General features: G+C 37.7%; 2 protein-coding genes across 2 annotated transcripts; both read right to left on the bottom strand.

Annotated features, from left to right (window-relative positions):
- Positions 1-1,384: 1,384 nt before the first annotated feature.
- On the bottom strand, positions 1,385-10,117 carry otoa (otoancorin; the record flags this gene model as incomplete). The annotated part of the gene is made up of 25 exons (XM_079241084.1): positions 1,385-1,467; positions 1,795-1,954; positions 2,624-2,721; positions 2,859-2,995; positions 3,356-3,498; positions 3,576-3,725; positions 4,178-4,380; positions 4,499-4,625; positions 4,752-4,842; positions 4,927-5,120; positions 5,354-5,495; positions 5,599-5,717; positions 6,055-6,175; positions 6,513-6,562; positions 6,730-6,870; positions 6,981-7,148; positions 7,223-7,438; positions 7,556-7,661; positions 8,004-8,143; positions 8,252-8,370; positions 8,794-8,927; positions 9,019-9,212; positions 9,302-9,355; positions 9,640-9,742; positions 10,059-10,117. The coding sequence occupies 25 exons, from the start codon at positions 10,115-10,117 to the stop codon at positions 1,385-1,387; spliced, it is 3,252 nt and encodes a 1,083-aa protein (XP_079097210.1).
- A 141-nt stretch (positions 10,118-10,258) lies between these two features.
- il6r (interleukin 6 receptor) lies at positions 10,259-22,187 on the bottom strand (the record flags this gene model as incomplete). Its single annotated transcript, XM_079241083.1, has 12 exons — positions 10,259-10,266; positions 10,346-10,367; positions 10,589-10,650; positions 15,406-15,452; positions 17,835-17,949; positions 18,218-18,275; positions 18,370-18,398; positions 20,161-20,305; positions 20,502-20,659; positions 20,759-20,940; positions 21,285-21,408; positions 21,848-22,187. 12 exons carry the CDS (start codon positions 22,185-22,187, stop codon positions 10,259-10,261), a joined length of 1,290 nt encoding a protein of 429 aa, XP_079097209.1.
- Positions 22,188-23,371: the final 1,184 nt, after the last annotated feature.

Below are 23,371 nucleotides of genomic sequence, written 5' to 3'. Positions count from 1 at the left end.
TATTTTTATATTGTAATAAAATGTTTTGGAGTAATTCTCTGGAAAACACACGTTCAGTTCAAGCTTTGGAAAATGGTGAAAGATGATGGGACATGTAGATACACTATAATAGCATGAAGTTCACAAAATCATTATAATTAACACTTAATGCTTATTTTAAATACTCTGTTTACATTAAAATTAACCTTTATCTTTCCTTCTCAGTGAGCAAGAGATAAAAGTTAAGATAAACAATAAATGTTTTTTCTAAGTCTTGCTTCAACAGATGACTGTAAACAAAATTCTGTATGTACAATGTTGTTGTGATTAGAAAATGCAAGAGTATGTTTAACATTACATTTCTTTAGTCTTGGGCACTGCTGAAATATTAAAATCACAGATAACTTACCATAAATGTGTAATAAGGCTCTCCTGTTTTTTGCTTTCAGCACAGATGAAGTTGTACAAATATCTTCCACACAACTATGAAATTTTTATGGGACTGATTTAGATATGTGTCAAGTGGCTTTTTCATACATTTATGACATTTTGATTTTGTTAGGCTGCATCTGATAAACTGCTGGTTCTCTAATATTTCTGACTACCTCAACAATATCTATAGACAGCTAATTTTCATGCAATGTTTTAATGTTTCAAAAGTAATCACACAGGTCAGTGAGCTGCGTCTTTACTCTCTCACGGGATTTCCAGCATTTCCACAATGTTTAGTTTAACTTTAGCTGTTAATCCATCAACAAAATAATACAAAAATCACTAATCAAATTACACAGAATTAGTAGAATAAATAGAAGTGTCAGAATGATTGTCGATCACACCTTGTGGGCTTTGATGAGAAGCAACAGGGACTTGGAATATGTCCTTTAACTCTTTATTTTTAGAGCATAACGTTTCTACAAGTTGGTACAATGATATAAATTTCCAGCTAAAGAATGAAGGCTGTGACCATGTAATGGTTTATTACTCTACAAATGTTATGTTTTCAAATTAAAATATAGTTTGACATAAATAGGTCTTGCAGTGGCGGCTATGACCCTAAATAGGACTATAGTCTGTCCAAGCTACGCCCGACGGGGAATTTAGTACATTTAAAAAAAAGACTAACTTTCTCTTTCATCTCTGATATTTCAACCATAAAAAACTCTTCTTCATTCTATCAAAATATACTTTCTTACAAATATATAATGGATGATATATAGACTATTTAAAAGTGATCAATAAAATAACATGCATTTTACTGAACAAAAATCTTTCCCACAAACCGATAAACCTAAAAGGACTACATGTGGTAATTGCTTTATGTGGATAAACTCTTGGAAACAGAAGCTGCTTGTACATATTTAGCTAAAGCTTTGGCTGCTTTAGTAGCAGGCAGGGATGACTGATCTCACAGCAGCAGGAACCCCATGAGGAGAAACAGAAAGGGCTTCATGACAGCACCAATTCCCTCCACACTCAGCTGAGGAGCTCCTGCACATCAGAGAGACAAAAGTAAAAATATCTCAACAACAAACATCAAAGGTTACAATAAATACAGATCCTTAAGTATGTCTATCCACGGTAGTCATAAACACCTAATTCCTCCTGTCCCTACATTAAGTCTGGCTGTTATCAATATTCATATTGTAAGCATCCCAAAACTCACTGTTGCTCTATAAACCCAAACTGGAACGATCATTCTCAGGTTTCAAGCAGCAATAAAGTGAAAATGACGCGTTTAATATGTTGAAACATGGGGGGAAGCATTTAAACTGAGATAAAAATGTAAATTAAAGCTGCGAACTCCAGTTTTTGTACCTGACTCTGTAACTGTGGAGTTTCGTGGTTCATAAGGAGAACCAGTTGAAGCCTTTTCAAGGGCAGCCAGTTGATCGTCTTTTAGGGCAGCCCGCTGTTTGCTGGTCACCATTTCAGCGTTGTCAGGCCCCAGAGCCTCCAGCTGAGCAACAGAGAGTTGCTGGTAGGAAAATAAGACATATTTAAGTAGATCATCTAATTAAGTAAAAGTCCTGGATTCAAATAGATATATAATAAATGTACAATAAGTGTTTTGCAAACTATCAGTCATCATAGGTTTGGGAATAGTAGTCGTGTGTTTTTGGAAATGCTTGTTTTTTTTTAGTTAGGATCAAGTAGCAATAACTAAATATTGAAGAGAATTCACAAAAATCATCTTCCACATGATGAGCGTAAATGCAACATTTTTTCATGTTAAGTGGTTGTTTGTCTCTGTGTGGCCCTGCGATGGACTGGCGAGCTGTCCAGGGTGTACCCTGCCTTTCGCCAAAAGCCAGCTGGGATAGGCTCCAGCTTCACCCTGAATTGGATTAAGCGGTTTAGAAAATGAATGAATGAATGAAGTTATATTTTGGTTTCTACATACTGTAAGGAGAAAACATCAGCTTCTGTTGCTGCAAATGTTCTTTTATTCTAACAAGCTGGTTTCTAATTGTCTAGTAAGGGCTTTGGTTAAACTAAACTAGTTTTAAACTGGTGGCTAAATATTGTAGTATAACTTCTTTAAGTAACATAGAACATGAGAATCTATTAGGTTGTTTTCCATCTCTGGTTTAGCTCACACCTGGTGGAAGACGGCAAAGAGAAGACGTTAGTTGAGGCTACTTACAGCAAAGTTGTCTGGAGGAATGTGTGAGATGCAACGCTCACTGAGAAATGGGAAGACAGATGGGTCTAAAGAGGCCATTTCAGTTGCATTTAACCCAGCTAAGGAGGCGGACAGATGTGAAATCAAAGTTAAAATACAGGTAAGAAAAAAACGGGGTGGTAACTTTCTATGCTGACCATCAGGAGACAACTACTATCGGGTTAAACTAATAACTAATCACAGGTGGTGATCTCACCAATGATGGTGTCTAAGTCAGAAACTTGTGCTTCAGACCAGTTTCTGGGATTTCCAAACACAGACACAGCACAGTTTTTGAGATCCTGCATAACCTTGAAGGGACACTGAATACCATCCATGGACCCAACAGCATTCCTGTGAGAAACAAATACCACACACAAATGTATGAAGCTGTGACATTATTTCACTCTTGCAGGATCAATACACTGTTGTATGAGAAACAGTGAGGATATTGTAATGGTTTAGTAGGAGCATACTTTACTTTTTAAAGAAACTGTAAAAGGAACTTAAATGATTTATTAGCTATGTTAGAACAAATTGAGATCCGAGGTTAAAGCAGAAGAAAAATGTAAAATCTTTCTTTTTCTCCTGGTTATCCTAGTCAGACTAAACCTCTTTTTGGATGTTAAGGAAGGTTTAACTGAGAAGAAATCCATTTGTGAAGTGAAGATGTAGAATAAAAGAAACGTGGCAAACCCGTGAGTGTGCACAAACCTGAAGGCGTCCATGTTGAGCTTGCTGATCTCGTTGGAGCTTAGTCCACAGATGAACTGGTTCAGTGTCACCATGTCTGCAGCTCCCAGCTGCTGCACTGTCAGGTTGTTGTATTTAGCAACACCCTTCCACACTGACTCCATCTATTAAGATATGCACCATGTTATGAGCGTTCTCAATGTCTTAGTCACAAGTATGTGGAGGCGTTTCTATAATCCACCTGAGAATGTTTCCAGCCACAGTGGGCAACTTCCTCCAGAGTGTCCAGAGAGAGAGGAAGCTTCTCCAGGTCGGAGTTAGAAAAACCCCGAGTTATACATCCCAACTGCACCACCACGCTCTCAGTCATCTGAGGCACAGGGCCAAAGATCTGCAGAAACACACATAAATGCCTTTTTATTCAGCAGTTTACACTCCTTAAGGTGCCAAAACACCTGTGAAATTATTTTACTGTGATGTTCACAAGAGTTTTACAGCTTTATGAACCGATTAAGTATTTATGAGACAAATTTCAGTCAAAAAGAGAGGAACTGAAATTAGTTTAAAATGTTGCATTGATAAAAAACATTAATTCAAATTTAAAGCTACAATTTCCCCGTGGTATTAATAAACTACTACTACTAATAACTATTCAATTTTATTTAAAGTTTGTAAAGTTTGACTGATTAAACAAGCAATAACAATTCAACAACATAATATAACTATTAAATATTATGTTAGAAGCTCTTGTGGGTCAAGATGAGGAAATCAAAATGAAAAACAGGACATGTAAATGACGTTCTCCCTCTCTGCTCTTCTGCAGGATCACTTCTTCCACTTTACCTCGATTGCTTTTTTACTGAGCACATCCAGCTGCTCTGCACTATATCCAGGGATTCCCCCAAGTATTTCCACAGTAGCCAAGAAAGTGCTATTTGACATCATGTCCAGCTCTGCTGCAGTCCAGTAGATGTTGTCCATTCCCAGTTCTTCAACCAGTGTCTCTGTGGGTTTAGTAGCATTGGCACTGCTTCCACTGCTAGGGGCTGAGAAAGGCAGATGGAGAGAAGTACTGGGAGTGTGGCAAATGAATATTTACAATATAATCATAGTTATTTTTTTACTCAGATGTCAGCTGAGCAACTTAAACATGGCTGTTTTCACCTGCTCTCTTTTTACGTGCTGTGTTTGACATGGTGGTGGTGGTTAGGTCAAAGATTTTCTTTTTCAGGGCATCTGACGTATGCGTCAGGCGAGACCTCAGGAAAGCTAAAAAATCTTTCATCCAAGGCTGAGACAGAAAAAAAAAAATCATGTGAACACAGAGAGGTAAGCGCAAAATATATACCACTGAAGAAAATGTTGGAAAACAAGATTTTGGGCTTGATGCAGTCCTACGTAGAGAGGAGATACATACTTTATGAGGAAGAGCAGATGTGGCATTGTCATCCAAAAGAATCAGAGGACCCAGTGTTTCCATGGTCTGAGGTGGCCAGTCAGATGGATCCCTACAGGTAATAAGCAATGATGTGTCAGATTCATCAGGCACTTTCTTTTCAGTAACTCCAGTCTTCACTGGGAGCATGGCCTACCCAAAGGTCTGGCTGACCAGCTGAAGTAAATCCGCCCTGTGGCGTTGTGGAATATGCTGGCAGGAAGCCATGATCTGGAGGCTGAAATTCATGACATCAGGGGCCATGAGGCGCAGTTGGGAAGGTGCCATCTCACACAAAAATGGTCCCATCCTCAGTGCATCTGTAACGGTCACTTCAGATAAATCTTTCTCCTGCAAAGACACATGGAAGCTGAATGTTAAAACTCTGAAATATGGATATAAGAATTTACCCTCAGCATCAGGCTATAATCAGAGCTTTGAGTAAGTAGATGTATTTTATAAGCAGGTGATTCATCCCTCCAGCAGTGTCAGAAACACAGAAAATGCAAACTGGGTTTTTGGTGGCATAAAACTTTCCCACTGTTAATTTGCTACCAGTCTACATTTACTCTACTTGTGTTTACATTGGTCAGGCAAAGCAGGGCTTTTTGGGCGAGTGCGGGACGGGAAGGGGCTTGGAGAGGTAGTAAACTCAGATTGGCTGCTTCCATCTTGTCCAGGAGGACGGAGCACACAGAGTCAGGCAAATCCTTCACTTTCAGAGGCCTGGGATCAAAGTAATAAGAGCAGGTTTCATCAGATTTTTTTTAAATGTAAGAAACACGATACAGTAACAACAAAGGGACTCAGAAAAAAACAATTTGCTCACGGCAGATAAAGTAGTAACAATGTGGGAATCTTATCCAGCTCCTGCTCGCTGATGGTTTTGAAGTAATCAGTCCTCTCTTTCTCCAAAGTCGTAAAAAGCTTTCTGGCAGCACATCCTGCCTAAAAACACACAGTGTATTTATTCATTGTATTATTATTTATTATCATTCGGCATACTTTATGCATTAGATGGCAAGGCAAGTTTATTTCGATGTGCTTTCAAGACAATTCAATGTGTTTTACATAAAAACATTAAAAGCGCTACAGCAAGGTGCAGGAAGCATTAAAAACAAACTGTAAAAAGAAGTTTAAGTGGAAAAAAGAACAGAGAGAAAAATGAGGTAAAGAAATTACTTAAAGTAGAAATACAAGTTACAGTGTGAGGAATTAACAGTTTATTGTACATATATCATGAGAGAGAACACACTATGTGTGTACTGTGTGCATAAATACTTGCTTGAATTTTGGAGAGCCACTGTGGAGTCTCTGTTATGGCCTGAGCCATGTCCAGTGTGTTGTTGTCAGAAACTCTGTCAATCATCTTACAGGTGAGGCCCTGAAGTACTGAGTGCAGTCTCCTGTTTAACACATGAATATTTGGAATGTGAGCAGATTAAAAAAGGATAGAAATATACATGCAGTAAAAACAATTTAAAAGTGGTCTGACCTTCAGAAGAACTGGTTAAAATTGGTCAGATTTTACAAAGCATTTTCTTTTTAAAAAGTTAATCATAAGTTAGGCTTTTTTGTTTCGTTGAAGGCAAATTAAGTATCTAGTTGCTGCGAGTAAAAGTGCACAGAATTCATTTGATACCTGTTAAGTAAGTCTATCATAGTTTGAGAAGTTACTTTGACCTGAAAATATCCACAAATATCTTCCACACAACTAGTTTTGTCCACAGCTGTGCATCTCACCTGTACTGAAGCTGCTTTAGGTCATGCAACTTCTTTGCCAGGTAGGCTGCCTAAGTAAAAGCAAGAAAAAGAAAACACAAAGAAAAAAGTGTGTCCCCTGATTACATGTAAAAAAAAAAAAGTATATATATTTCACAGCGTTTACGATGAATAAAACAACAATAGTGACATAATATGTCAGTCCTCTTAGCAGAGTGGAGGCATTCTGGCATGTTACCTGCGACTGACTCCAGGTTTTGTTCTCCACCTGCTCTAAAGAAGTGATGTTTGCTTTGTCTAGATTTGCAAGAGAAACTCTTTGAAGCAACGCACCGGACAACTTCTCAACCAGCTCTGAGGGTTTTATCTTCCCAAGCAGCTACAGGGAAATATTAAATTCATATAAAATGGTACTTATAATCTGCATACATGGATGATGAAAGTAATTTCTTTTGTTGAAATACAATCCGCTTTTCTGTGTTCACTTACCCCCTGCAGCATGGCCTTCGACTGACCCCTGTTTATTTGGTTGGAGATGCTCTTCAAGGCCTCTCTGTCAGTCAGAATTTCCTGAGCTTTTATATTCTTAAGTACACAGCTTGGCAAGCCTGCTGCAATTGACTGAAGTGCTACCAGTTCTTTATCTGACACGTTGCACTAAGGAAGAGCAGAGCGAGGTGAGTGTCAGAGGGTGGTGGGAAGCTACCGCAGAATACTTTATTTCTTGTTACCTTCTTATCACTGAGCTGTTTCTGGACCAGAGTGCGCAGCTGGCTCCGCGTCCATTTGACATTGTGTCCCAGATTTTGCAGAGCGTCTTTAAGATTGCCTGCAGGGATGGCGGACAGTTGTTTGGGAGACAACAGGTTAATGTTCGTCCCCAGATCATGCAGTGTTTGAGCGCTGGTGGAATTGGACGTCATGCTGTTGATGAGGCGTTTCTTCAGCTTCAGTCAGGAGAGGGTAAAATGACAGAGAGTGATAAAGAGGCAGTTAAGATGTGCATCTGTCACTTTTTTCCACTGATGGAGTTAAAAGTAAGGATGTAAAAAGGTGGAGGATACTTTTAACATTGCGGGGCTGTCACAGCCATCCAGCTGAGAGAGGAGTTTCTTGCTGATGTTAGGAGTCAAATCTGGAGCATCATAATAACAAGCCAGCGGACCAAGTCTGAGAAAAGGTCAAAGGCAATAATATAATGAGAACTGCATCCTTTAAATTCAGTTTCATATCAATCACTTTTTGATTGTCTCTATTACGTCTCAAGTTTCCAACTCTTCTTAATTTCCAAACTACATCAATCAATAACACTATATTCAAGATGTAAAGCATTGCAATATTTAAACCACAGTCATAACACTTGTATGCTCAGTTGCCCTTTTCTCTGTTATTAGGAAATAAAATGTCGTTGAAGTATTAAAAAATTTGATTAGTGTAAAAAAATAAGTTATGCACTTCTTGATCCTTTTGTATTAAATCTCTATTTTTATGTACTAACATAAGACTACACACTTGCCAACATGCTCTGGGAACTCTTTTCCACTGAAGCACTCTTGAATTCTTTGGAGAAACTTTTTGGCGAGGCTTGGGCTCATTCTGGTTGCACTGGTAATGTTGGTTTTGAACTGGGATAATTGGAAAAATTCACACAACTGAAAGACAACATAAAGAGGAACAACATATCAGAAAAAAATTTACATTCGTGTTAATTTTACTTTCAGTTAAATCTGCCATTTAACCATCTTTACAGGTCCACTCACATTTTCTCTGGGAGAAGAATCAACATCATCTGGTGGTAAATGGGAGAGGTAAGGCCCCATCATGGTCAGGGCATCCAAATCCAGCCATTTCAGAGACGGCTTGCAGCCATCCATCAGCACTATAGAATTAGTGATGCTGTTATGATATACATTCATCCCAAATACAAAACATTTTATGCATATCATACTGATGTGTTCGTTACAGCTTTTAAAGCACTGATAAATCTAAATTTCAAGCATTGGTAAGAGTAAATCTTGGACTTTCCAAACCATAGAATACTGACGGATGGAGACTGCCTGGTTTTTAGCACCAAACCTCATCAATCATTTGCATGATTTCTTTGACTGTAATCTGATCTTAAGAACACACATTTGCAAGTACAAATATAATTGCAAATGTGCACGCATGCTTGGCAATGTGTCCGCCACAAACTTATCTAACAGGTACAGTGTTTCCTAAGACAAAAAGGACGCCAACACACAAAAGTTTGTGTTTATGAATAGATTTTAGTCTACTGTGTAGTTTGAACTAAGTTTCTTACTTGATTTTGAATCAGAAGGTGGTTTCATTGTGCAGTTGAAGTGGTTTTGGGTGATCTGCTCTTTTGCCCAATTTAGCACCTGAGTTCTTTGATTATTAGTCATTGGTTCATACACTTCCTGCAGCATTTTCATCCTGAAACAAACAATAATATTAAACCTAAAAGTGCTAAAAAAAAAAATAAATAAAGGTAGTCCATATGCTAATTAAATACTAGCATACGCACATCCTTTTCATGTTTTGTCCCCCTACTTTAGGGGGAAGCATCATTCTTGCAGATGGTACATCTTGCAGCACAGGTTTGGCAGCCCACAGCAGTGTGTCATAGTCACTGGAATTGATGTTGCTTTCACCCTGCGTGGTTAATGCTGCCCAGGACATGGGTGCTACAAATGCTTTCATGTAACATGCAAATGGCTCCTGGAGGAGCAGACATATAGGGAGGATAGTTAAATGGATACAGACCATCATTCATTTGTTAATTTGGCACAATTTTGGCTCATTCTTACAGAGGAGTTCCTCATCAGCTTGATCATGGCTGGGAGATTGCTGCAATTCCACATCTTTAAGGTCAACACAGAGAAAATGTGAGATGTGTGAAAATCAAATGCAGCATTTAAATATTTGGAAACAGACCACACCGACGAGTAAAATCATTTTAATGGTCTAAAAAAGGGATAAAGTGTTACCCACTGGGGGTAAACACATTTAGTGTTTACCCCCAGTGGTAAACACTAAATCTTAAGTTTTTTTTCTCAGTGTAAACAGGAATTGACTGTGTGTTGAAGCATGTGGATGTATGTTTTCAGACCATTTTATCTGAGGCTTCCACAGGCGGTTGACTAACAGTATCTCTGTTTGTGTCAACAGTGACTGAATTCAGGACATCAAGAAAAGTTGACAGGAAGATGTTGGACTGGTCGTCAGCTCTGCTGTCCGCAGGCAGTTCACTACAAAAAGAAATGAGATTGGAAATAAAAGCCAGTGAATAGGGATATTATTTTGCGTAGAAGAAAATAGAATCATGGGATCATTAAATAAGTTTAAAAAAAAAAAGAGAGAGAAATAATGCTTAAATAATAAATCTATACCTTTCTGATCTTTTCAGATTTGTGCTTGTAAATAGGTTTGAAATGTTAAAATAAACAAGTGCAAAAATCTCAATCATGAGGACAGCTAGTACACATCAGTCTTATTTCACAAACCACAACTTTACCTCAGCCAGGCAAACAACAACAAAAAGCCAAACAATCAACACAGAATTACCTGTTGGGGACACTTTTTGGCAGCATCTTAGGCACTGGGTATCCTGTAACAGTAGCCATATTAATATGCTGTACATTCAAAGCACCATGTGAGCAGTTTGTTTGCATTGCATTAGTTGTGTATCATACTACAGCCACCATTCAGTGCAAATACCCACTGTAACATTCAGACATAAGTATTTGCATCACATATTTATTGTTTTAAGGGCCTAAAAAGAAGAATTCAATGTTACTATTAAGTTTGAAAAAATGCATCCACATGCACACATATAAATATGTTTCTCTCACCCTCGTGTTGGCATTTCTTCATCTGATGAAAAAAAAAGACAAAAATCCTCCTTAGATGTTTATGGTTACACATTTTTATACATAAAATTATATTTATTTTACAAATCCAACTTTTTCAAAAAATGTTGGAACTGAAAAACCAGTTTGTCTTTTCCCTTTAACAGATGTTCTTAAAGGCACTTGATAATGAGTCTAAATAAAAAACATGTCTTTATTCATCTTTAGTATTCTGAAAATTCTCACCAGCTTTTTTGCAATATCCTCAAAGCGAGCCTTTTCTGCTGGCATCACATCTGCAGGTTTAGCTGCATAGACACAATAGTACGGAGTCATTATGAGTATGCACACAAACGTTACACAAACACATTAACAGCATGCAAGCTAACAAAACCATCCACAGTAAACAAAGAATAAACACAACAAGCCTGTAAGCTGAGGACATAATGGATGTGATGGTTTCATTACTAACCCAAACCTGCGCCGGCCACAATGAGAATAAAGAAATATTTTCCTCCATTTGAAGCCATGGAGAAAAGTGTCTGTCTGTGAAACATAATGACATGATGGAAAGTGGATGTTAACTTTACGACACACTATAATAAAGCTTTCATGTATCATTTTAACCTGAAATTTGTTCTTTTATTGACATCAGTGCCACTAAAATGTCAATGACATCAGATGTTTTTCGGCAAGGCAAGTTTATTTCTATAGCACAATTCAAAGTGCTTCACAGAGACAGTAAAACATTAGAAAATAAGAAGCATAATTTAAAAGTAAAAACAAGAAAGCAAGGTAAAAGAAACTATATTAAGTAAAGAAACATGCAGATTTGGAATTGAAATAAACAAAATAACTTTGAACAAAAACTACTGAAATGCAGCTGAAAAAAGGGGGTCTTTAACCTCGATTTAAATAAACTGAGTGTTTCAGCTGATCTGAGGCTTCCTGGGACTGTGTTCCAGACATAGGGAGGAGACAAGCTGAATGCAGCTTCTCCATGTCGCGTTTTGAGTCTAGGAAGTGATTAAAAAAAAAAAAAACAAAAAAAAAAAAAAACAGATGCAGATGACCTGAAGGGTCTGGTAGGTTCATAATGGGACATGAGATCTCTGATGTACTTTGGTCTTAAACCATTCACAGATTTCCAGACCAGCAGCAGAACTTTGAAGTCTGTCCTCTGACGGACAGGCAGCCAGTGTAACGACTTCAGAACTGGACTGATGTGGTCCACTTTCTTGGTTTTAGTGAGGATGTGAGCAGCAGAGTTCTGAATTTGCTGCAGGTGTCAGGTAGATTTTTTAGGAAGACCCGTTAAAACACCGTTGCAGTAATCAAGTTGACTGAAATGCATAGACTAGTTTTTCCAGGTTTTCCAGATGTGACATCAGATGTTTTAGGGATATGGTTGCTATGGAATCTGTCTCCATGTGAGACACCTCCAGTTTACTGATATGCTTCCTCCTCTGAGGTTTAGCAATCCTACCTACCTGGTTACCCTCTTTGTTGTTCATCCAATGGGAGACTTTGGGGAATTTTGAGGATAACATGTGGTGAAAAACAGGTTCAGAGCCGTACATCATTTTTTAGCTTTTCTCACATTTTAACTCACGTCTTCTGTACATCCTTAACTTACTCATTGCCTTTCAAATGCTGGCTTCCCTTTCTGGGAAATTTGCATGTTGGTATTTTGACTTGCATCAATTTGTTTGCTTTCCACTGATTTGTCTTTTCATTTAAATATCTCCAATAAACACCAGGAAATGTGTGCCAACAATGTAAGGACAAAAATGAATAGTTTCATATTGTCCCCAGGTTGTGAATACTCATCGCATAAACTTAGGTGTCATTTTAACAGAAAATTACTTATTTGCCAGGAAGATACTGCAGTAACATGACAGTTTTAATGACAATACCCACAGAAAAACACAAAGTATATACTCTTTGTAAAGGTTCAATGTATTTTCAAAATATTTTAAACATTTGACAGAATGTTTAAAATACTTAAAAAATACTACAGAAAACAAGAATAAACCCTTAAAATTCACGAATTTATGTATAATTTTGTTAGTACTTACAGATTCTGTGACTTCTCAATAGTATATTTAAGAAAATGAAAGATTCAAAGACAGCATGAAGACAAAAAGAAAATCGGTCTCCTCTCCACCTTAGCCTCTCGTCAGATGTGAGCTGGTGGGTGGTTGCCCGTTCCTGAGATTAGGCAAAGCAGGTGTATGACACTGTTTTTGTATAAGTGTCCATGAGAGAGAGATAGATAGAGAGAGAGCAAGAGTGAGAGAGAAGGAGAGAGGGAAAGAGAGAATAGAAAAAGAAATAAATAAAACTGACAGAGGTTATTAAATATGTGGAGACCATTGTAAATTGCACAATAATCCTGTTGTCATTTGTAAAAATGAAAAAATGATTTAATTATCGGTACATTGATAATTAGATTGAATTTGGAGGACACGCTAAAAAATATTATTAAGGGTTTATGTTAAATTAACATTACTATTTACATTATCACTGAAACAACACAGCAATGTAAATGAAAAGTACAAAGATGACGACGAAATACAAACAATGACCTACCGGTGAATCAAACAAATATGTTACGCAACCAAAATAAACAAGACATTGAACACCAACTAAAAGGTTTATTCACATTTTTGTTTTAAAAAAACCTAGCAAACATGAACAGCAGCTCTGTAACTACAAAGACCACTGAAGAATGTTTATGTTAAGTTTCATGGGACATCATTAAACTCTTTAACATTTCCCTTGTAAATTAAGTGGCAGATTTAACAAACAGCACAGTGTACTGCCCACAAAGGATCCTTCTGCCTCTACATGCAATCAGACCTATTAGAAAGAGTCTCGTGGCAATTTATAGATAAAAAAATTTGTGAATATAGCAATCAGCATAGCCATTATTGTAGATCTGCTCATGTGAATAGAGGCAGGCATGAAGTAGAAGCAGTGGGATGATTCATTCTGTCAGTGTCTCAGGGGCAGTGGGAAGGTTTATGAAGTAATCTGGAAAAAAAGAAACAAGAAAACATCACACTTCTTAATACTTCTTTTTTTTTTTTAAAAAAGAAAACTATTTTTTCTTTAAATTAATCCCAAATGTATCCTGTCATTGGCACTCTGTTATCTTTCCCCTCATGAAAAATATAAATGATCACAAATACACTACTCACAAAAAGTTAGGGATATTTGGCTTTCAGGTGAAATTTATGGAAAATGCAATATGTTTATGCTACAGTGATATAATATCATAAAAGTAAGACATTTAAGTAGAAGGATGCACTACTGATTTCCTCATCTCAAAAAATTCATTCAACACAAAAGGTAACAACAATGGTAGTTACACCACAACAAAAAATTTGAACGTCTCAATATCTCGTCATGTGCCCTTGAGCATCAATTACAGCTTGACAACGACGTGTCATGCTGTTCACAAGGCAACTTATTGCCTGCTGAGGCATGGCATCCCACTCTTCTTGAAGGGCAGCCCTCAGGTCATTGAGGTTCTGGGGTGCAGGGTTTCGAGCCTCTACACGACGGCTCAGCTGATCCCACAGGTTTTCAATGGGATTCAGGTCTGGAGAGAGTGCAGGCCATTCCATTTGAGGTACACCAGTCTCCAACAGCCGTTCCCTGATGATGCGGCCTCGATGAGCAGGAGCATTGTCGTCCATGAAGATGAAATTAGGCCTGTGCTGTTCATGTAGGGGCACAATCACTGGATTAATGATGTTATTCAGGTAGTATGGGCTTGTCACTGTACCATTCACAAAGTGTAGGGCAGTTCTGTACCAAGTGGACACCCCTGCCCACACTGTAACACCGCCACCACCAAAAGCTCGCCTGGTGACAACAGTGGCTGATGCATAGCGCTCTCCCTGACGTCTCCAACATCGTTGCCGGCCATCATTTCTGCTCAGTGTGAATCGACTTTCATCAGAGAACAGCACTGAGGCCCACTGGTTCCTCGTCCAGCGTAAATGCTCCCTGGCCCATGCAAGACGATGATGCCTGTGCCTGGTGGTGTGGTCAGGTACCCGTGCAGGTCGTCTAGCATGCAGACCGCGCTGATGGAAACGGTTCCGAATGGTCTGACGTGACACTTGGGTACCTCTCACCTCTCTTAAATGTGCCTGGAGTTGAGTGGCATTCATCATCCGGTTTCTCAGGGCAGTGTTCACAATGTAGCGGTCATCAGCACGGGATGTGGCCAAAGGACGTCCACTTCTAGGCCTTTCTGTGACTCTTCCAGTCCCTCGATATCTCTGTTGCAACCTGCTGATGACACTCTGTGACACTCCAAGCTCAGTGGCCACTTCTGTCTGAGAACGTCCTGTTTGAAGCATCGCAATGGCAAGGGACTGTTGTTCCATTGTTAGGTGTCGTCTTGGTCTCATGATGTCAAAATGTGAACAGCATGATGAGGACAACTGTTTAAACACCAGCTCTAACTGAACCAGGACATTTATTGGTCAATTCAAGGATCACACACCTGCTGTGATTTTTGCCGTTAAGCTCCTTGTTAGAGAACAGCAACTTGTGCAAAATTTATTGAAACATTTAACAGTTGGACATGTGCATTTAAAAGCTTAGAGAAGATCACATTAAGTTCACCTGTACAGGTTTGAATGCATTTTAGGCTTGTTGTGAAATTTCACCCAAAAGCTGAATATCCCTAACTTTTTGTGAATAGTGTATACAAGTACATACTATTATTACAGAATTAAAAGTTAGGCTCCTAGAAAGACCATAAGAAATTCATAATGTGGTGTCCTTTTCAAATAAACTGTGGCAGCATAATACTGCGGATATCTCCATTATCAGATCACCTGAAAAAATCCTGGATATGTCGAACCTGGTTTGTAGTGCAGGTCAGAAGGATTTGGGTTGGACTTATTAATTTAGTTGTGATGTTGAATAAAAGGGAGAAAGGCTAGAAAACACAATATTGATGTGATGTCCTCTCTGGGAAAAGAAAAGAAAAGAAAAGGAAAAAAGCTTTGTGACTGTGAGTTTGTGTGTGAATAACTCACTCGTAGCAAATTCATGGATGTCAGTTGGTCTTTTAAGAAGCACGTTTCTGTAAAGAAGAGAAAAAAAGAAGAGCAAAAATGTTAAAAGTAGAACTTAAACATCTATTACAGTTACAATGCTCTAAAATGCTTTTCAATGGTTCATATTGTGATTAACTGAGGCCCATAAAACACGACGGAAGCATTTATCAACCAAATTCCACCCAAATATTCTGTATAATACTATATCTTATAGATGCTGACTTCTGCTACATACGGAGAAGAACAATCTTTTATGTGTGTCGGTGTATACAGCAAATATGTTCTTTTCACAATATCATTGTTTTTGACTTGTAAAACGGACAAATTTGATGTACTTTATCAACCTGAATAACATAAAGTTAAATCACATTCAAATGAAAGTAGTGATAAGTTACACCAGTGCTAAATATAAATCTTTCATTTATTAGACTTTCATAATTAGATTGTAAAGCTTGTAATTGCCGTAACTTTGCTTTTTTTGTGCATTTGATTTGTTTCTATGTCTGTTTAGTTTGATTTTTTTTTTTTCACATACAGCCCAATTACATCAAGATCCCTTCTAAGCATCCACTTTCTAGCTTTCCATTCTTCTTCTTTTGTTTTTACATTCTTCTTCTTTTGTTTTTATGTAAATAATCAAACAACCGGTGGAGCATTTTGGTTAATATGGCAATAGAAATGGACAATGACCATTTTATTTATATCCTAAATTTGATTTAATGTAATCAATGTGCTTTACATAAAAATAAGAAGAAATATAAGTACACAAGTAGAATATACGCACATATTCTTTGACGTACAGACAAGCACGCGAGCATATGAATGCAAAAACACCTACATAGTTGGTTTAAAAACTAAAACAAAACAAAACAAAAACAAAGCACAAACCTCATGAAGTCACTAATCAGTTCCTCTACTTCAGGATGGGACCTCAAATACTTCTCGTTGTCGATTCTTGTCTTAATCTGAGTCAAAACAATATGCGTGTTACATACATTTCGGGTTGTTGTTTTTTTTGCAAGCTAATAACTAGCTTTTCTTCTTCGTCCTTTTTTTTTTTTTTTTTTTTTTGTCAGCAATGTGTTACCTTATACTGTCGCAGCTTCTCTTGCTGCTCAGCATTTAATGCGCCGACCTCTGGTTTTGCAGAGCCACCTTTTCCATCCATTTCTTATGTATCAAAGCGAATTATTTCTCAGGATGTAAAGGCCACTATAGCGGCGCTCACTGTGGTCTGGGTCTGGCAACCTCTATGCTGGCAACATGTGTTGCCATGGAAACAGCTGCAACTAGCCGCTGTGACCGCGAGGTGGAAGCATAGGTCAAGAAGGATTTACAACTTTAGTCTTTTCTTTTATTTGTATTTTTTATCTCAGCCTTCATTCTAAACTACTTATGCTATACAATGTGTACACTTCTAACTCTTTTTTTTTTTTAAACCAACTACTGCCTGACAGGGTTTAAAGACACAAAACTAAAACATGAATTCTCTACACTCGTTTTCAAAACAGATCCCCTTTTCAGGATAGACTAGAGCTTCAAGAGGGCAAAACACATAACTCGTGTAATTTTAATGTATAAAAAATAGATCTACAAATGAGCTTAAAAAGGAACATAAAACTAGGCAGATATTGTACAACTTATGCAAGTCTCATATGGCACAAAAACACTTGAATATTTGGTAAATCTTAGTGATGAATTGAGATTGAACCCCTCAAATTCTTACTTTTAATCTTCAACTGAAGGTAAATGTCAAATTATCACAGATGTAGAACAGACAAAAGTTACTTGTAACAAATCACAACAACTTCCACAAATGTAATAGTAAAACATAACAATATGATAATAATAATAATAAAGCATGGCATAAAGTTAGAAAGAAAAATATACAGTCTGTCCTGTTTAAAAAAAACTTTGCCGGAGTTTTCTTTCTTCTTCTAGTCTTTTCTTTTCTTCATGCTTGTAGCACTGGCTCTATGTGCAAAAACAAATTCGTCAACAGTTTTTTTGTGCTTTGCACTTTTACAACCCCTGGTCCAGGAAGAAATAACTTTTGTTATTAAAGTGCATGGCCTCTACCCCTTCTACTGCAGTTTGTCCTTCCTCATTTTCTTCCTCCTCGTGTATGTTGTTTTGCAGGGAATCTTTGTAAAGCTGAGGGACAAAAATAATTAGAGCCTCCCCTTCTGGGGGTCCTGAGACTGTGGGTGGAGGTGGAGACAAGTCCCGATGTGGGGGTATGACACCAAGACTGTGGAGCTTAGACTTTAATTGGTTCTTGTGTCTGAAATGAAGAAAAAGAAGATCCAGAGCCAAAATACTGACAGTAGCATGCAATTAATGGGAATAGATTCACTAGATATTGAACTAATTTGTGTAGAACGTGTTTTGTCGTATTAAAAATTTACCTTAAAATGTAGACAGCCAAAATGACTGACAAAATGGCAAAAACAACAACAATCCACAAGACATGTGGCGACTCGTGGGAAGAGTTTAAATAATCAACTGGATTAGTTGTAGGATCTGTGGAGGAAAAAATGAGAGGAAGACTAAGAAATCCCAAGGCACCCATGCAAGTATAGATATAAGTGTAACTGAATGTGTGTGAGGGGTGTGGGGAACCATGTCTCCTGTGGTGTGTTTCGTTGTTGAGCCTCTGTTATTATGATAACATGGTTTCCTGTTCAAGCCCAGTGAGGCAGAACTGAATTTTGTACAGCTTAAACAGCATTCAAGAGCTCCCCATCTTCTATTGGCATGAAAAGACATTTCTTTCTTTTAGCCATCTTACCATCAGGATAGTACGCTGCAGGAAAACCAGATCCTAACTCCAGACTGTTTGAGTCGTACTGCAACATTTTTAAAAAATGACATAACAGAAAATGAGGGCAGGAACAGCTGAAAGCACAGAAATGATGATTGACTGACAGCTCGAAGTCCTACCGTTTCAGTTGGCTCAACAGGTTGGGGCTCTGCAACATGTACATAATGGGAAGACAGCCACATTGAGTATGTTATTAAAAACACAATGGAAGAGTCTTATTAACAGAATGTTCACTGATAGGATATCAATTCAAGACATACTGGATTATTCAATATCAAGCAAAGTTGCTACTTTTTTTTTTAAGTGGTAGTAAGATACACCTGAAAACCAATCAATATGAGAACAAAACATATTTCTAAACTTATAGTTTAATACTGCTTCTGTATGCTTGTGTCATGATGAATTTTTGGATTATATTTAGTGTTTTAAGTTGAAGTGGTAGCAGTGAGTGAAAAAAAGGGCATTTCAGATTGAGCATTGCTTACTTTACAAGGATAACTAACATGAAGGTGGAAAACATGAGTCTAAGGGCTGTGAGAGCTTTTTGAAAAGCCACTCAGAAGAAAAAGAGCCCACACAGATTTGCATATAAAACTTCATTTGTTGCTGTTTTTAAAAAATGGATTTAAGCAGAATCTAATTAAAGATTTTTTTAAAAAGCAATTTTAGTCCAATGTAGGTTTGCAAGAAAGTAAAAGAAGAACAAAGGAAAAATCTTCTTATTATGAATAAGCTCAACAAAGGTCATAAAGATAAAATAATTTTGTGGAAGTAGCTATTTTGTCATGATCTGTGGGTTTTGGTTTGGGTTTTTTAGTCTTTTTCTGATCATCACTGTTTCCTGTTTTCACCTATTAGTCCAGCTCTTGCGATTAAAACTTTATTTCTGCACCGTCTACCTCTCAGTCCTGCAGTTGGGTCCCCACATTCAACACACAATGAAGCTGCACATGAGTACTCTGCATGTGAAATCTTCTGCAGATGGTGTTTTCAACATAAGCTGCACAGATTCATAAACTCAGTCTGACTTCTCAGCATTCAGCACGCAGTGGTTTGGAAAACAAAACCTCACAGTCAGAGATTTACATTGGACATTTTGAAATTCTTTTATCATTGTCTTATCTAAAATGGATCTAATCAAGTCAGCTCTTTGAATATTTTCTTTTCATTTTCACATTATTAGTAGATTTGGCCAAGATCGCCCTGTTTACAGGACTTGTGAAAAAAATTCCTGATCTCAAGTCTCTTGAGGTAATAATTCTAAGCTACCATTTGCACAGTTGCCTCACAGGCAAACGCAGACAGTAGGAAAGTGACAGGAAATGAGAGAGGATAGAAATGGGACAGTGTGGAACTTGAGCTCAAACAGGGGAAGTTGTGATTACTGTTACTGCTCAACCAAACCCTCCAAACACATGGAAATTCTTTGAGGATCTTTGCCTCTTCCATATCTGTGTAGTAAATGATGGGCAAGGTTTGCATGCATTTAGGCTTAGTTAAGCATATAAAGGTAACCTGTTAGAAATGACCATCTTGTCAGTTCAGAATTATAAGCTGTATCATCATATCTCCTACCACCAGTTACTTTAATCATGCATGCAATTTTTTGATAAATAATGTCAGGACATAAAGAACAGTCTGTATGCTGCACACTGTCAGTAAATTTATTGAAAGAGGAAGAGAAACAGGAAGACACAAAAGTGAATGTATATTTATGGGCTCAGCTTATTGGGAAAATCCAGTGCATTAGGGAAGGAACCACGATCATTTACATGTCTCTATAACCACAACACACTTTTTCTGACCAGTGAGATAGAAAAAAAAAAAAAGTATGATCATCATAAATAGAATAGTTTTTTTTTTTTTGTTTTGTTTTTGTTTTTTTTAGAAGTTAGTGCATGTATATTTACCAGTCCAACTTCTGGTATAGACTGGTGAGGTCCACTCGCTCCATTGACCATCATATTCTTCTCTGTTTCTGAGTTGAATCAGATACTCAACACCAGGCAGCACATCAGTTATTGTGTGTGAACACCTGTGTTTAATTCCAATCACCTGTATGGATACATACAACGAAACAAAAAAGTTTCTTTTTTACTGAAGCAGCAGATTGTTTTGTTGTTTCAGACCTGAGTCCTGCAAACCAACTGAAAGAAATATTGCTTGTCTTAAGTTGGGGGAAGGTTGAACACCAACACGGGTTTTCTGGGGTTGTCGGTCAAAACCCTTGAGAACCACCGCTCTAACATACCTGGTCATTTGATGATACTGAAGGCCTGTATTTGAGCTCATAAATGATTCTGTAGTAATTGTCTTGCTGCTTCCAGGACATCGGTAAGTTCCAGGTGACCCTCATCTCCCGGCCTTGCTCCAACTGGACTGACACGTTTGATGGGGGGTCGGGCTTCACTGAGGGAGTATGAAAGTACATGGTTAGCGTAGATTTAGCTTATATCAGAATAAAACTAAAGCAAAGTTGAACAATTGTTAAGTGGCATTGACACTTACAAATGTCTAGAGGCGTAAAATTTTTCAGGGAGCTGGTTGTGTTGCCTACTATGCTTGTAACACACAAGAAGGCTGTATGAAAGACTCTCAGCTTGTCGTCATTGTTGTCCAGGGCACACCAACAGTGGGATGAGTATGAGCATGGAATTTGGTTGAACTTTGGTGTGTTGGTATGGAAAGGACTAAAGAAAAGAGGGACAGGGAAAATATGGCACAAACATGGTTAATGGCCATGTTGACACAAAGAAATGAGTTCTGCACTAAATAATCTGAAATTTTGGAACTGTGAGGTGTTGCAGTTAGTATCGTTACTATTTCATGAGGGTTTCTGGTTTAAATTTGGCTATGCTAAATGAGGATTGTTGCTAAATGACAGGCTTGTAGGTTTTCATGGTGGTTTAGGCTATTGGCTTGTTAAACATGTTACTCCTCTCTCCCTTGCAACAGATAATCCAGTTGCCCCCACAACTCTGTGCAGGTTAAAGCTTTGTATTTATAATAAACCCACTTTGTTTTTCATCCTTACCTTGTGCTCAGTAAGAGGTAACAGCTAGGCCGCTTAATTATAGGCTTCTGAGGCCTCCATTCACAGCGAATTTTACTGCTTGGTGACTTTTTGTAGCAGGACAGACTGGGAGTCTCAGGATGCTCTGAGAGACGAGAAGACATGCAGAGACATACTTATACATACTGGTTACTTTTAGTAGTAGTTTTTGATGTACAACAGTGAAGTAACAGTGGTTTGTTGATAGTTTATCTAATCACACCCCTGCTTTTCTTTATCTAATGACTTTAACTTGTGAAAAAAAAAAACCTTTTAAATATTTAAACAGTCATTTCAACCCTGAATAGTTTTAAACGCCTTGCTCTTCCCCTTTAGCTACTTTGATTTGTTTGTGTAGGTGTGTGTAGGCTGTGGCTGACTTACATCCTGTTTTACAAGTTACATTTATCATTCAAAACTTTTGTGAGTGTTGATTTACCTTCTATCTTTCTTCTATCTCTTTTTATTTATATTAAACTCAGTCAGTAGCATTGTGTAACTTCACTCCTCAGCTACAAATCCATAACCATTACACAGCAACTCACCAGCAACAATGACTTTAACTGCAAATATTTCTCTGCCATTGTGATGACAAGTGTATTTTCCAGTGTCTGCCGGTCTCACTGAGGCCAGAGAGAGGACAGCTCCACCTTGGAGAAATGTGATTTCCCCCCAGTCTCTGTCTTCTTTCCTCACCAGCTTCTTGTCCCACTGCCACTGAAACCTCAACATGATGCCTCTTTTCACCCTGTTTTCTTTTAAACACTCCTCATCGTCGTATTCCCCTTCAGTGTCCATCTCTTCATCCTCTGAGTCTGATTCACTCGCTGGTGTGCTGCTTGTGGTGGTTGACTGGTCCATATAAGGGGAAGGTGTGTATTCCATGTTTTCACGACTGAGGTTTTTGTTTTCTCCTGACACTGTGTTGACTTCTGTCTTCGTAGTATCAGAGTGGTATTCTTCACTTACTGTATTCGCAATAGAGGTTTTATCGCTTGTAGTTGAGCTCACACTGCTGCTTGCAACTTTTGGAGTGGATGGGGTTGCAACCAATGTGCTTCTTTTATTGAAGTTTGAGTCATTTTTTACCTTTACTCCATTTACTTTCACATCGCCATTGCAGGATAGATCCAGCCTGCTTCCCAGGGATAAAACTACCGCACCAGGAGGAGGGTCTGCGTAAAAAAAAACCCAAAAAACCACAAAACATTTATAAGATTTCTCTCTATTCTAACATCTTTAAGTGTTAATTTAGCTCTAGTTTATTTCATTTCTGTACTTTAAGCTTGAATGTTGGTCACAGTACACTGGGTACAGAATGATAGGATGCAGCGTTGCATAACCAAAAAGATCAACTCTCTTTCAACTTCCTCTTTTAAAAAGTCACTCCACAGTTTCTTTTATATCAATAATCATACCCATCATCACTCAGAGATTTACATTTCACATAATACCCCTGACTTTTTACATCTTTTTGGTTTTGTTGTGTAAGATTTTTACTTAATGTAAAAATGTGAATAGTCATTAGTAGGATCAATAGGGTATTAAAATGTGCCTTACCCCCGCCACCCTTATTCATTTAAACTGTATTGTAAAATCAGGCATGAAAATTATTGAGGGCAATATTTTGTGTTTATATATTGTATGTTAAGAATTGCATAAAGTGCATATAAACATATGGACTATAATTTGGCAAAAATGAAATAAAAATTAAATAAATGAAAAATACTTTATTTATGTGAGCAAGAAATTGCAATTTTAAGAAAAAACAAACCTTTAACTGTTCAATTAATTTTCTTATCATTTTAAAAAGGATAATCTTTGTATTTTGTAGATTTATTTACATTCGTTGCCTACACAGGACTGGGCAAAAATGAATTACATAAACAAAAGCCAGAATAGAAGCAAATTAAGGCATAAAACGGCCTTAGACGGTATGTTGTTGAGATTAGTGAGACACACACCTTATGCTTTTATATAAATCATTTGAAAATGTGAAACTACGATCTGGCGGACAAGGTGCATTTACACAAAAATCACTGCTTTGTGATTTCATTAACTTAAAAAAA

Source organism: Telmatherina bonti (assembly GCF_933228915.1).
Source record: "Telmatherina bonti genome assembly, chromosome: 5".
Taxonomy (NCBI): domain Eukaryota; kingdom Metazoa; phylum Chordata; class Actinopteri; order Atheriniformes; family Telmatherinidae; genus Telmatherina; species Telmatherina bonti.
The sequence above is the reverse complement of the archived record's forward strand: the minus strand, read 5'-3'. Positions and strand labels throughout refer to the sequence as shown.